The 13859-nt window shown below is 36.0% G+C and overlaps 5 protein-coding genes across 5 annotated transcripts in view; 1 reads left to right on the forward strand and 4 right to left on the reverse strand.

Annotated features, from left to right (window-relative positions):
• The window catches only part of LOC129579361 (beta-alanyl-bioamine nonribosomal peptide synthetase ebony), a 4948-nt gene extending 1724 nt beyond the window's left edge, over positions 1-3224 (reverse strand). Inside the window, 4 exon segments of the mRNA XM_055469398.1 lie at positions 5-40; positions 106-255; positions 320-941; positions 2816-3224. Of these exon segments, the coding sequence (XP_055325373.1) occupies positions 5-40; positions 106-255; positions 320-941; positions 2816-3025 (1018 nt within the window). The 5' untranslated portion in view covers positions 3026-3224.
• Positions 3225-7034: 3810 nt separating this feature from the next.
• Positions 7035-10177, forward strand: LOC129578609 (zinc finger protein 37 homolog). The gene is made up of 7 exons (XM_055467420.1): positions 7035-7345; positions 7438-7521; positions 7584-8383; positions 8459-8506; positions 8624-8761; positions 8971-9174; positions 9317-10177. The coding sequence occupies exons 1-7, from the start codon at positions 7214-7216 to the stop codon at positions 10080-10082; spliced, it is 2172 nt and encodes a 723-aa protein (XP_055323395.1). The 5' UTR covers positions 7035-7213; the 3' UTR covers positions 10083-10177.
• Positions 10116-10775, reverse strand: LOC129578610 (protein Abitram). The gene has a single exon (XM_055467421.1). It carries the CDS (start codon positions 10773-10775, stop codon positions 10161-10163), a length of 615 nt encoding a protein of 204 aa, XP_055323396.1. The 3' UTR covers positions 10116-10160.
• Positions 10776-10828: 53 nt separating this feature from the next.
• LOC129578611 (COX assembly mitochondrial protein 2 homolog) lies at positions 10829-11340 on the reverse strand. The gene is made up of 2 exons (XM_055467422.1): positions 11122-11340; positions 10829-11041 (listed from the first exon to the last, which is right to left on the reverse strand). Exons 1-2 carry the CDS (start codon positions 11200-11202, stop codon positions 10829-10831), a joined length of 294 nt encoding a protein of 97 aa, XP_055323397.1. The 5' UTR covers positions 11203-11340.
• A 112-nt stretch (positions 11341-11452) lies between these two features.
• On the reverse strand, positions 11453-12454 carry LOC129578612 (protein PBDC1). The gene is made up of 3 exons (XM_055467423.1): positions 12303-12454; positions 12078-12176; positions 11453-11945 (listed from the first exon to the last, which is right to left on the reverse strand). The coding sequence occupies exons 1-3, from the start codon at positions 12303-12305 to the stop codon at positions 11568-11570; spliced, it is 480 nt and encodes a 159-aa protein (XP_055323398.1). The 5' UTR covers positions 12306-12454; the 3' UTR covers positions 11453-11567.
• Between the last annotated feature and the right edge of the window lie 1405 nt (positions 12455-13859).

The following is a 13859-nucleotide window of genomic DNA, read 5'->3' on the forward strand; positions in this document are numbered from 1 at the left end:
TCTTTCGTGGCACTCTTCGAAACGACCAATATGGCTCTCTCTGTAATGTATATAAAAATGTGAATGTGAATGAAAAAATGGCATTTTCGAGATGTACAAACTTACTGGTCAACAATGGGCCCCAAATTTCCGATATTGAATCAACGAAAGTCAATGCTGTTTTGAATATACCAATCGATTCGGTTGATGAGTATGGAAACGTTTCCCATTGCCATTGCAATCGATTCATGAGTACGGCGTGCGGCAATCGAACACCTGTAAATCAAGAAAACGAACAGTGATATATGTATACATTCATTATATTTACATTCGGTTGTACCTTTAGGAACACCAGTACTACCAGATGTGTAAAGCACCAAAGCCAAGTGTCCACCGCCGGCCGATTGCAGTTTACGCGCATCGGATATATTTGCATCATCATAGTTCATTGCCAAGGCTTTGCATTCATAGTACGAAAAAGCTGCTGCATTATCAAATAAACTGCGATCAACTGCATTGTTATCGTAAATGACGAGAGCCGGTTTCGCTTCGTGCAGAATATGATCGATGCGAGTTTTTGGAAACGTTACATCGATGGGTAGGTAAGCAGCGCCCGTCTTCAAAATGGCCAACAAAGTAATGATCAGTTCATCGCTTGGAGGCATACACACGGCAATGATCCAATCACCATCGGAATTCGGTTCCAATTCGCTCGTGCTGATTCGATGAATTAGCACGGAGGCTAGTTGATTTGCGTACTGATTGAGCTGATTGTAGGTAAGTTGACAATCCTCATCGCAACGATTGCTGAAAATGACAGCTGGTTTATTTCCACAATCCGGTGAATTCAAGTTTGCCTCGAAAATACGATGCAATCGATGTGTACTGTTATCTCGATTTAAACCTTTTATGATTGATACTTCTGGTATTGAACCCATTTCGTGTGAGACGAGTTTTCGATTCTGTGGAAAATAACAAGTTGATTGCTTAACAAATGCCGATGGAAATGGTTATCTTAAGTACATGTTTATTTGAACTCAATGTTAAATATATGTATCACTTCAAGGGCACACTTTTATTCATATGTTATCTATAATTTTGCTCGCAATCCGTTCTATCGTTAAATTTTTTTTCTATCTTTTACTCACAATTCGTGGGGACTGAAAGTTTATGCATAGACAACTAAACTATTGGCGTTTGATTAAACTCTTAAATACGGCGGATACGGCGCTAAAAATTCAACTAAATGGCCCATTAGTCGGTGCTGGAACATTTATATGCAAGCGGTTGCATCAGAACTTTAATTCACCTACTTATTACAATGATTTTTTTTCTCTCTATTTTAACTACGAAAGTGGTAACTGCATTTAAACTGCGAATTTTTTTTTAGTATTTATTGTGCGTAAAGTAAAGATCGCAATTATTGTTATTATGCAGCGAAATGTATTTATAGTTCTCAGATCCATAGTATTTCCATTGCCCACAGCTCAATAAAAATCATGGCTAGATTACATGGCATCGAAATGTTCCTAATACAAATATTGAATGTTTAAGCTTAATCTATCATATTTTATTTCCATTTTACAACATCTAATGAGCCTCTAATTTTCCCATCATTTCCACACGTGCTTTGCATGAGAGATCTTTACTCGATGATGATATCATGATCATAAATGGCGAAACGAGCTTATAATAAAAAGCGAAAGTGTAGCATAATTTTTTTTTTTAATGACATCGTTGTTTGTGTGAGAGCTCAAGCTAGCACGGTTTGTGTTGTTCTGTTTATTGGGTTCCTGTCTAAAGCGCGATGGTCGATGGAGTTCTTGTGTCAAGGTTGTCCATCAATTAAAAATGAACAAAACCGCGTAAACACACAAAACTCAACTTAGAAACTAATGAACGAAGCACAATAAAAACGGCATAATATACTTTGTTCAAAGGTAAAATCGCAACAGTTTTGCAGCATTTGAAAGACGAATCGAAGCCAATGTGCACAGAATTAAACCGTTAAACCATTACAGCGCAGCGCAAACCAATTTGTACGAACGATCAATGGTAAGTGGCTCTGAATGGTTGAGGTTTTCAATTTTGAAATCCAAGTTGAACGCAAGAAATTTTTTTTTTTACTACGAACCAGAATTAAAACAAAGCAAAACATACACACAACACAACAACGACATTAAAAACTTTACTTGTAGGTGTTTTCGCGTACATTAATTTATCTGCAAACACGCTACAGTATTGATGAATTTAAAATCGGCAGTGTATTCAGGTGTGCATATTACATTCAGTTCACTAATTACATTTTATTGAGCCGAGAAACTGCAACCGCTCGTAATGTTGCGTCAACGGTCGCTGAACCACAAAAAGTCATCAAGAGCTAGTCAGTAGTATCTGTATGGATTTTGCAGCAAGTTTTTCAGCATCGAAATGATGCAAATAAAAAAGAGACATATCATTTTGAATACAGATATGCAGCGTTGCATAGAACCAGGTGCTTGTGACGGATTAAATGTATCTGGTTTTGTAAAGATCGCCCGACTCGAATTCAATGAGCCAATATTCATCGTTGATGTGTTGCGGTCAAATTCAGAAGTGTCCGCTCTGTTGCAATTGATGATTTTTCTATAGATATTTTTTTATGTACAAGGGATTGATTGATAATTAATTTTCTATTTACACACTGTCTGCATCTTAACAACTACTCGCGTTCCATTGATTTGGTTGCGTATATTCGATGCAATCACGTTCGAGTGAATTACTCAATCATTAAGGCCTATTAGGCCTGATTCAAACATACAGAAAAGAAAACAGCACATCAGCTCATTCTACTCACTTGTTTTTTTAAAGAGATAATTATTTTTTTTTTCTGTTCATACACATGAATTAAATTTGACATACATTTGATAACCGTCTTATTCCGGCAATTTTCGCTGGAAATGCTTAAAATATTTAAATGCATAATTAAATGGCCAATGATAATTTGTAGTGTGGTTTTGAACAAACGCGAACTTTCGCACGAACGAAACACGAAAAGATGTTGCATCAGTTTCTTAAGTAGAACAAATTGTACGTGATTTATTGCAACATCATCATGGTATTGATGATTGAGCAGATTTTCGAAGAATTGAATGGTTTTATTGGTTTGTGTATATTTATAGCGTAGATTTCCTCAACATCATCACGGAAGAGAATCGATTGCTCGAGTTCAAGGAAATCCCCAAAAATCATCAATTTGTTTGTTTTTTTTTCTTTGTTGGTCTTTGAAATGTCAGAAAATTACAATTATTCTATTTCGCCTTTGTACACCAAGCAATTCTTTTTTTCTCGCGTGAAAAGACACAACCATCAACAACAACCAACGACTTATCATTTACTATTTTACGCTACACGCGAGAGAGCCTTCAACAGATTTGTAACACATTGACGTGAAGAAGAAGAAGAAGAAGAAAGAAAAGAAGTAAACCAAATGAATTGAGCGTCGCGCATGAGCGCTACAATAAAGACCGCACCATATCCATAAATACGAGCAAGACCAGAGGTGATGGTCAAGGTCATACGAGAGCGGAGCAGATTTTGGGGGCAGTGTGTGAATAGAGCGCAGCACGCGACATTCCGAGGAATCTAACGCACGTGAATACAGTTGCTGCAATCATATGAAAGGTGATTGACATTGAACCATGCTTCGAGTCCGAAAATAGTGTCCAGCCAAAACAGCAGTCGACAAAGACAATCTTCAACGATGGACCCTTATAATCCAAATCATGCTCACCTCTTCCTGGTTCGTTTTTTTTTCTTCCTTTTCAAAATAACAGGAAGTGATGGTTTGTTTTGCTGTTGAAGAATTTGCTATTTGATTGGTTTTAATTAAATGCTAGAATAAAATGTTTTTCTAATCAAGGACACTCAGTTCGCATGCAGTGCGATAACTGCGATTTTTTTTTCTCTCTCCTCTAACCTTTTTTATTATTGGTAAGTCTATACCTCTGGCATTTATAGCGTCACCACAAATGTCGTCGTTGGCGTCGGCGTCGACAAAATTTAGCTTAATCAAAACAAACCAGAACTAAACTGAACTGCCTCTGTTTACAAATTATTATTTCACTAATTGAAGAAAATTGTTGGTGCCTGTGTTTTTTGGGTCGAATTAATAAAATTATTCCATTCCCAACAGCGCAGCGCACAAATTGCATTTAGGAGAGAAAAGAGATTTCAATTTATAATTAAACTGTGCCATGGAATTGCACACGTCCGGTTAATTATTTTGACGATGCACCAATTGTTTAAGTCACATTAAGTAGACGCATCTACGGTAACTAATCATAGTTGACCCCACCGGCAAAGTTGACCCCACAACTCAACTCTGGTTACTCAAATATAAATTATTCAGAATATTTACAACGGAAATTTTGAAAACCATCGTTCATGTTTCTTGCAGATTGATCTGAAATAATTCTTCTTTCTTTCTTCGGTTTTTTTTTCTGAATTCGAAGGTAATCAGATTTACATATGATTCAAACACACTTTGGCCAACAACAGCACAATGACCTTTTGAACCGTTTGATTATTATGAACAAATCGAGTGGCATATTTTTAGAAGAAACGCAACAGGAAAAAATTACAGTTATAAACATGTACGAGGAAACGTGTTTGAAACGCATAGTTCTACTAAAACCACAAAATCAACCCCAATAAAACCGTCAATCTCAATCAACGATTGAACGTTGTTACTCTTTTGGCCCATCGATTAAACTGTGTGAGAAAAAAAGCGACAGCTATAATCAACTACGCCACACGAATTGTTTTTGTTTTCCTATGTTATTAATATTAATGCAATAAACAGTGCAAAAAATGTGTATCTACAAATTCGTCGGATTCTATACAAATAATGAATGAACTGTGGACATAAACTAAGCACAAATGGACAATTTGCTAAATACAAACGGACAAATTTTAGAACCTAACGGTCAAAACGGAAATCAATTGATAACATTTTAAATTCTAAATTACACTCACTTTTCAAAACAAAGTTGGTCTGTATTTCTTTTTTGTTTTTACACTTGCACACCAAAAACAAAAAGATTGTACAACGACTTAAAAACTTGAATAAAATCCACTAATTGGTTTTGTTCGAAGAACAGAAGTTGCAGCTGGGATAGCCTTCAGGAAAAAAAAACTTTCGGTCAAGATTTATCGAGATAATTCGCTTAAAAAATCGATGTATAGTTGCTTGAAAATGCATAAAACGGGAAAATCGCAAGAACGTTTTTTTTTCTTGGGCACGTTGTGTCGTTATTGTTGTTTTATTTATTTTTTCGGTAAATAGTTCTTTCAAAAAGCACAGTGGTGGTTTTTGTACTGGCAATTCGGTAGATAGCGTGATGTTGAACTAGCGTCAATCGCAATGCATGCTCTTCCTTTATATGTTCCGTTCCGTAAGAAATTCCCTTTCCATTGGGCCAGCGAGCGTTTGTTGGACGAACCAGAACCGTAGTGTGTTGGACGTGTGTCGTTCCGATTGCAGTAGTATGATTTATAGCGTATTGGCACAGTACACATGGAGCGCACAAAGAGTATATACATGGAATATTCATGAATAGAACGAAAACTATAACGTGTATATAAAATATCGTAAGCATAGTTAACTACGAACAAAAAGAGTCAACATTCAAATCGCGTTTAGAGTGGTGCTGCATTCAATGGGCAACGTAACCAAGACCACTTCATAGACATAATCTATGAAACGATACAATCCACTCAAATGTTCGTGCATGTGTGTGGTCGAGTGTCAATTTATTTTTCGGATTTCCGATGCTCAAGAGTACTACGATGAATTTAACTATTATGATTTGTTTTTTTTGTCGACTTACATGTGTCATATGTTTCAATGTTACTCTTTTTTGTTGTTGTTGTTATCTTGGTTGAAATTGCAGGAGGAACTCACATGGAACATTCTTTGAATGACATATACGCACTTGACCACGAAATGCTCGTAAACGGCGTCAAATCGCAATGCTTCGCATAAATTATGCTTACAAAATGGTAACCATTTTGAATGGGCATCGACTAATTGCATTTGTTATTGAAACACTCAACTCGCACAGACATTTCTCGATGGTGCTGAAAAACAAAAGTCGAATCAAATGAATTCGGTGTGATCAAGCAAAAATTGAATATTGATCTCAACTCAATGGCCAAATTGATTGAATTTGAAGGTAAAGATCATCAACGCGCGGGGTTTTTAATGCCATATAGCCGATTGCCATGAATAATTGCCAATAATGATAAAAAAAAAAAGAAAAAAATACATTGTAAGTATCAAGCAATTGATTTGAACCACATTCGAAGTATTGTAATTTACCTAAAATCAATTAACTGATCACCGATCGCGCAGATAGATAAATTAGTAACACGAATGTAGTTAAGATTGACAGGCTAATGCGTAAATTGCAACACAAACTTTTAATTGATTGATTTATTAACAATGATAATTTATGGAAGTGGATTCGTCGCAAACTTGCACCACTGATGTCAGTGACTTTTTTTTCTTCTTTTTTTCCATCGGTGCGACAATTTGTTTCTCTCTCTATCCATCTCTATCGCATGTTGTGCTTATAGATTACTGAATACGAATTCAACAGGAAACCTTTAGACAAACCACTGGCTGCATGTCTAATAAATTCGAAAAGTAATCATACTTAAGCCAAACATATCCATTTCAATGTATTGAAATTACTTACGCATAATCGGTCTGGTTTTCAATTCAAATTTTAATCGAAATGAAAGTGTAATCATTTTAATATTCCAACTTTTAGACATTTTGATTGATGAACCAGTCACATAATTTACGTATATTACTTTATTTTTAATATAGATACATATATATACGCGACAGAGAGAAAATATATGAGAGAACTCATTCTAACTGTAGAATAACAATAATAATTCAATAATTTGTATCAACCGCTATGGATGTAGCTCAATTTGACATTTCCACTGAACGACGACTGAGAGAGAGAGAGAGAGAGTGTATGTATGTGTGTGAAAGTTGCTCATTTTGATGGGGAATGCGAATGAAAAGTATCAAACAAATACGAGAGAATGGAAACATAAACATAATATCATAAACAACATTGTTTGCAATAATGAGTTTTTACGGAATAGCAAAAACAAAAGCATATTGAATGTATCGTGTGTGCATCGATTTTAATGGATGGCTATTGATTGAATTGTCATGATGAATTCCAGTCAAAAGGAAATTTGCCGTTTGTGCTATTATGAAACAGTCGACACCACCGATATATTTAGTGAAAAAGGCCACGCTTTCGATTATATCGGCAAAATCAACAAATATTTATACTTTTCGGTAAATTATTTGAGGAAATTGGTTGTATTGAAACTTTTGAATTGTTTGTACTCAGTTCTGAATCCTTTCTCGTTCTGTTCCTCTCTCGTCAGGTATCAGATAATGATGCATTGCCTAAAACTGTATGCTGGATGTGTACACAACACCTGGAAACTTTTCATCGTTTCTACGAAAAGGTATTATTTTACACTTGTTTTTGCTTGAAATTTGAATTAATTTTTTTCAAATGTTTTTTTAGATAAATGACATCCAAAAGTTGCATTTGAGTAAAGAAGAGTACGAGGCGGTTGTGCTGCGACCAAAATACATAGATAGAGAACAGATCAATAGTGGGCCCGAGAAGAAAAACGATACAATTGTTGACGATGATGGCAACATGTATGAGGTGTTTGTGATCTCTGAAGATCCGGAGAATAAACCAACAATAGAACCGGAATTCGAAGAGTTTGAATTGCTCGAGGTTGATAATGGTGATGCAAACAATCAAACCACTGAAATTGCCAACGTCGAACCGCTTCAAAATGAAACATCTCCAGTGATACGGAGTAAAAAAGCGAATGAAGAAAAACAAACCGAAATCGAATTGATGGAAACTGGTGAGCTTGAAAATGTTGAAGACAAAGCAGTTATATCAACGAGGACACGATCGAGACGGAAATCAAGAATCACCACAAAAAAGGATTCGGAATGTGAACTACAAAGTTTTGGCAGAACTACGCGACAAACTACCAAAATGAAGAATGATATGAAAAAACTCGTTCAAAATCTCAAACAGATCAAAAAAGCACCAGACCCCGTAGTGAAGAGTGAAAATCGTGAGCAATCGATATCAAAATATTCTACAGAAAATTGTGTAGATGAGAATATGCAGCTAGATTACGATGGAACTGAGGGAGAAAGTGATAATGAATTCCCAGCTAGAGATTCGGACAATGAAGATTGGCCTTCGCAAGAAACTCTCAACGAATTCCCAAAACAAATCATCAAAGACGGTCTGTTGCAAGTTAAAGGTAAAGAGCTGATGTCGTTGATTTGCAGGTAATGCTTGAAATTTAAATAATATCGAAGAGGTGGAAATTAATCGATTTTAAAAATAAATGATTTTTTGAACAGGTTTTACAACTTGGAGTGCAAGCTATGCGAGGAAAAACGAAGATTCAAGTAAGTCGATACTTTTTTTTCAGTTTGATTCAAAGTTTATTTTTCCTTCAATCCATTCAATTCTTTATTGAAGAAACTTCAAATTTCCATCTAATCGAATTGTTTTCATGTTTTCAGGCAACTAAGTGACTTACTGGACCACTATACAAATGGCCACAAAGAGGAAGGCTATGTGGAATGCTGTCAAACTAAATTCACTCGATACCCCGCCATCATCATGCATATGGCACGACATTTGCAACCAGATGCATTCAAGTGATTATTTTTTAGTATTTGAATTTATTTTTATTTTTCCATTGATTCGATCCATATTCAATTTTGTCGTTTTAAATTAATGAAAAAAAATACAAATCAATTTAAAAAGAATGCTATTCGTTCTTATTAATAAGTTTAAGGTTTATGTTAATTGATAAGAAATTAATCTTTGATTTCTATGGATTTCTATTTATTTTCTCTCATTGTAGATGTGACGAATGTGGTTACGTAGTGACACGGCCCCGATTCCTTCAGAGTCATAAGCAAACTCATTTACCTGATGACCAAAAGCCATATGCGTGCACTGAGTGTTCACGACGATTTTGCTGGAAAAGTGCGCTTCGTATTCATTTGATTAGTCATAAGCCAGCCAGTGAACGGCGTCAGTACATTTGCCATGTTTGTGGTCGAACGTAGGTCACATATTTATTTAAGTAATTTTCAATTAAATTCCTCGTTGATTCACTGAATAAATTCCTCATTAATCCATTGATCCATTGAATCAACTCACTCGTTAGACTGTCAGTCCAACTAATTCAATTCTCTTCCGCTTAGATACGATACTCCGGGTGGTCTGTCAACGCATAAGAAATTAGCCCACAGTGAAGCAAAACCGCTCCAATCGAATGTGTGCCATATTTGCGCGAAGAACTTCTCAACACGTACCGGTCTCCATGAGCATATGATGACAATCCATCAGCCGCGTGAAAAGGGCCAGATGCAATGCACCGAATGTGGCAAATGGTTGATGAATTTGCGATGCCTTAAAACGCACATGGTCCTCCACAGTGATGTCGAATTTCGTTGCGACAAATGTGACTATGTGACAAAGAAAAAAGTACTTTTGAATCGTCATTTGGTGACACAACATTCCAATGTCCGGCCATATGTGTGCGATCATTGCGGTCGAGATTTTAAAATGAAACGTGCATTAACCGTTCACGTAGCTCAACATGGTTCGACAACGAAGTACCAATGCCCATTCTGTCAGAGATCATTCAATAGCTCAACCAATTTTTACACTCATCGAAAGAATGCACATCCCAAAGAATTGGCCGAGATGAAACGTCAAGAGGAGGCAGAGCGAAGAAGAAAACGAATCGAGGCTGGTGTCGAAGAGGGAGAAGTAGATGAATCAGATGCGGACAAAGAGCAAGACATAGTACAACCGATTGAAATTCAAGAGGAAGATGAAGATGAGGAATCAACAACATTTCATGTGACCGAGCTTCGTAATACTCATCTAATACTAACAACTGATACAGGGGAAGAATACACGGTTTTAGAAGTAAAATCACATGAAAACAACGATGCATCGTGATCTTTGCCAAACATTATATCAGACTAGTTGTAATTTGATTTGTTAAGCTTTTTATTTCATACAATTTACGAATAAAATTTAAACAACTGACTTAATTTCTACACCATTTTCATCGATTTGCTGCTTGAGTTGGGCCTGATACTCTTCTTCGGTGACCAGTTTTTCGAGTTGTTCTTTACATTTGTCAAGTTTTGGTAGCACAATTGCGATGTACCCGTGTCCATCTTGGCCAATGAGTTTTGGATTCGACAATAAGCGTTCGTTGACTTCAATTAATTTACCCTGAATGGTGCTAGAAATGCGATACGTCGAATCATCGTCACACGTGACAATGGCCAAACAAGAGGTGACCTGTAGATTCATGGCGCCTTTTTTACCTTTGCCAGTCACTTGATTTTTGCTTCGATCAAAATTGCCAACGTCAAAGGTCATCGATTTTATGCCCTTTTTAACGGCAATGTGAGTGTCAGCCAAACCAACCAAACAAATGCTGTTCGAATGATTCAACAGTGTGTGTGCCTCATTGATGTCACCATTTCGGAAATAATAGTATTTGGTATAGTATCGTTCGACCACCGATGGATAGTTATCATAGTCGAAATTGTGTGAATCGTTAATCGGCGGCACCATATCACCGCAAATCACCTCTGAGTCGGGATTGAAATAATATTGTTCTAAATTAATGTCAGCCATTTTCGTTTTTCTACAAAATATAACTAAAAATTCACTAGTTTTAGGGCGGTGGTTCAGTTGGACGATGGTCTGGCTTCCTTTCGATACTGTTTCAACAATTCGTCGTAATCAGTTTTATCTTTTTTCACCTTTTCACGCACCAATTCTTGCTTTTGCCGTGCGGTCTCTGCGTTTTTTGCTCGTCGTGCCAATCGCTCCTGTTTCATACAGGCTAACATTCGATCGTATGGTGTGTTGCATTTGCCGAAAAACTTCAGAAATAGATTCTGCGGGGGAAACAAAATGAAATGAATTACATAAACAAAATGCTGGAGCGACAGCGGTCACGGTATTCAATTGTACTCACATCTTTACGGCATGCAAACAATTCTTGAACCAATTTGTTACATTCGTCGGTGTGCAAATGTGGTGACAAATCCGGATGCATAACGAACTGTAAATATGGGCTGATCTATGAAATACACACAGAGATCATTTAGGTAATTTTTTTTCTGTTGTTTTGAGCTAACCAAAACTTGAACAATACAGAAAAGTCAATCGGTCTTGATAGATGAAACCATCACGTGTGAACAGGCAACGACATCTATCGATGACATATCAAATACACACAAACACATTTCTGCTGTTTTTTGCTACTTTCCATCATGTTGTTCCATCAAATGAGAAAGAGATCATGCTTATGAAAATGATTTGGTTTTTTTTTTATTCAGATTCATTTATAAATGTATTGTAATTATCCTAGCTTATACAATTAGATGATGCATTTTCGAATCGGCTATTCCAACGGAAATCTCATTGTTGTTCTTCTCCTCCTTCGTTGTCGTCTTGAGCTGGTGTAGGTTTGTATTTGTAGCGAATTTTATCATTGTGTCCTTCGCGATTTCGGGCTATTTCGATGGCCCAAAATTGAATACGAACGACTAAAATCGAATTGTGTGGCCCAAAATCTTGGCTGGCATCGGCCCGCATCAATGTACCGTAGCTATAGTCATCGAGTTTGTTGAATTTTTCGATGAAACTTCGCCATTTTTGCTTTGCCGACGGGTTTTTCAGTTCGTTTTCAGTCATTTTGGCGACATTGAAACTGGGGAATTCTTCTCGAAATGCTTGATAGATTTGATCATCGTATGGTGTTAGTTTCAACAATCTTGGATCAACACTGCATAGCAACTGAAAGACAAAACAAATTGACTCATTATTATCACTCTTCTTATCGAATGAAATATGTATTTCCATGGTAGAACGTGATTGGAATCCAACTAATTGGAGAAAATGGCATTGAATTTCACGGCTGTTACTTACGTTGAAATAAACTTCGGCATGATCAAATGCTCGCATTGCCCACATCGCCTCAACGGATTCATCGTTGCCGAATTCCTCGGCTGGTCGGCTTAGTACATCCTTAAAATCATACAATTTTACATGTTTTTCGTGTTAATTTCAACCAAAAAGTATTTCAAAATGTAAAATATACTTGAAATTATCAAAAAATGTATGGAAATTTCGATTTCAACAATTATTACAAACCATTTTTTGGTATTTTTTCGCTTTGTTTTCAATTCCACGTGCGGCAAATCTATTATTATTGCGTATGTGTATGGGCGAACACTTCTGTCATCGTAACATTCAAATACATAACCATCTAGTAAAGTGTGTATGACGTTTCGGGCTTCGATACACTGTTCGCATTAAGTTTGTTCTGTCTGTACAAACGCTATGGGAATCGATCATTTATTTCAAACGTTTTACAAAAATTCTGATGCAATAAAATATATTTCATTTTCGAATTAATTTATTATTTTGATCAAGAAAATAAAAATGTTTGTCTGATAAAAAACCAATGCGGAAAAAAAAACCTTCGACACTGAGATTCGATAGATGTATTTCATTGGTACTTGAAAACGGACAGTGTATATCGAACAAACTACGTACAAGCCCACCATTTCATTGAAACAAAAAAATGATGAATTTTCATTAATTTTAACATAATTCCTTTGATTTTTCAACAAAAAATGAAGCAAACACACGTTTTAATTGATAATATGCAAAAAACTCGACTCAAAACGCACTTTTTATGCTTTAAAACCAACATTTTCAAACCACTGCTTTGACGTATCATAGCATCGATAATTAACGCATATACTTTCGACTGGGAGTTTGGCAGCTTCTGTAATCCGGCTTCTCGGAGGTCTGGTTTGTGGACTGGTTTGAGATTGGGGGTTCTGTATGTTAGATGGTTCATGTTGACACGGCGTCCGCATTAAGTTTACCATCAATATGCACACAATGGAGGAGTCCGATGTGTGCAGGTTGGCTAAGGAAAGACGCACCGGGCCAGGCGGGAAACCGAGCAGCCAAAAGTCTTCGTGGTAAACAGTAATGGGATAGCGCTGTGGAGTGAAACGCTAATGTCAGCCTAATCAATACAGTCAAACCGCATTCCTTTTTGCAAAAATTTACCATGAAATTCGGCGATTTTTTTCTTCTTTCATTTTATTCGTTATATTTTTTATGAATTTTTCTATATACTATTTTACATGAAGTTCAGTGTTTCGGTGATGAGATAAAAAAAATCCAATTATATTGTATCGTATTAGCTTTAGCTCTTTTGTTTACATTTACACATTAAACGAATGTTGTCGTTTAAATGTTTGAACTTTAACAAAGATCGTTCGAAACTTAAATCGGTAAAAAATAAAACAAATACGCTTGAAACTTGTTTGAAACTTTTTATTATTAATTAAAATGAAAAATAGGAATAAAATAATGATCCGAAACCATCCAGAAAGATCGATTTTTTTTGGAAATTCCCAATGTGAATTACCGAAAAATATAAAAAAAAATACTGTTTCATATCGGATATCGATGGTGCGTGCTCAACCGCAAGCAAAGTACGAACTACAACCATACTGAACTTTACAGTGGTAAACATTTGACAATGCGACATCAAACTTGTTTACGTGTACATTTTAAACTACCAACTATTAATCACTTCCAGAAATTTCCAAACTAAATATGAACAAAAAAAATAAGAAATCACAATTGACAATAAAAATGATTTCTAATGTAGTAAAATCATTGAAA

Source organism: Sitodiplosis mosellana, unplaced genomic scaffold, assembly GCF_009176505.1.
Source record: "Sitodiplosis mosellana isolate CC-2019 unplaced genomic scaffold, AAFC_SMos_1.0 Smas_scaffold_6226, whole genome shotgun sequence".
Lineage (NCBI taxonomy): Eukaryota > Metazoa > Arthropoda > Insecta > Diptera > Cecidomyiidae > Sitodiplosis > Sitodiplosis mosellana.

What these genes read in the sequence shown, in the direction of transcription:
- LOC129578609 (XM_055467420.1), top strand. Translation starts at nt 7,214, where the DNA reads ATGATGAATTCCAGTCAAAAGGAAATTTGCCGTTTGTGCTATTATGAA. An exon ending in ACAAATATTTATACTTTTCG is followed by an intron (nt 7,346 to 7,437) that starts GTAAATTATTTG and finishes CTCTCTCGTCAG; the next exon opens with GTATCAGATAATGATGCATT. An exon ending in GAGGAAAAACGAAGATTCAA is followed by an intron (nt 8,507 to 8,623) that starts GTAAGTCGATAC and finishes TCATGTTTTCAG; the next exon opens with GCAACTAAGTGACTTACTGG.
- LOC129578610 (XM_055467421.1), bottom strand. Translation starts at nt 10,775, where the DNA reads ATGGCTGACATTAATTTAGAACAATATTATTTCAATCCCGACTCAGAG.
- LOC129578611 (XM_055467422.1), bottom strand. Translation starts at nt 11,202, where the DNA reads ATGCATCCGGATTTGTCACCACATTTGCACACCGACGAATGTAACAAA. An exon ending in TGTTTGCATGCCGTAAAGAT is followed by an intron (nt 11,042 to 11,121) that starts GTGAGTACAATT and finishes TTTCCCCCGCAG; the next exon opens with AATCTATTTCTGAAGTTTTT.
- LOC129578612 (XM_055467423.1), bottom strand. An exon ending in ATGCCGAAGTTTATTTCAAC is followed by an intron (nt 11,946 to 12,077) that starts GTAAGTAACAGC and finishes TTTGTCTTTCAG; the next exon opens with TTGCTATGCAGTGTTGATCC.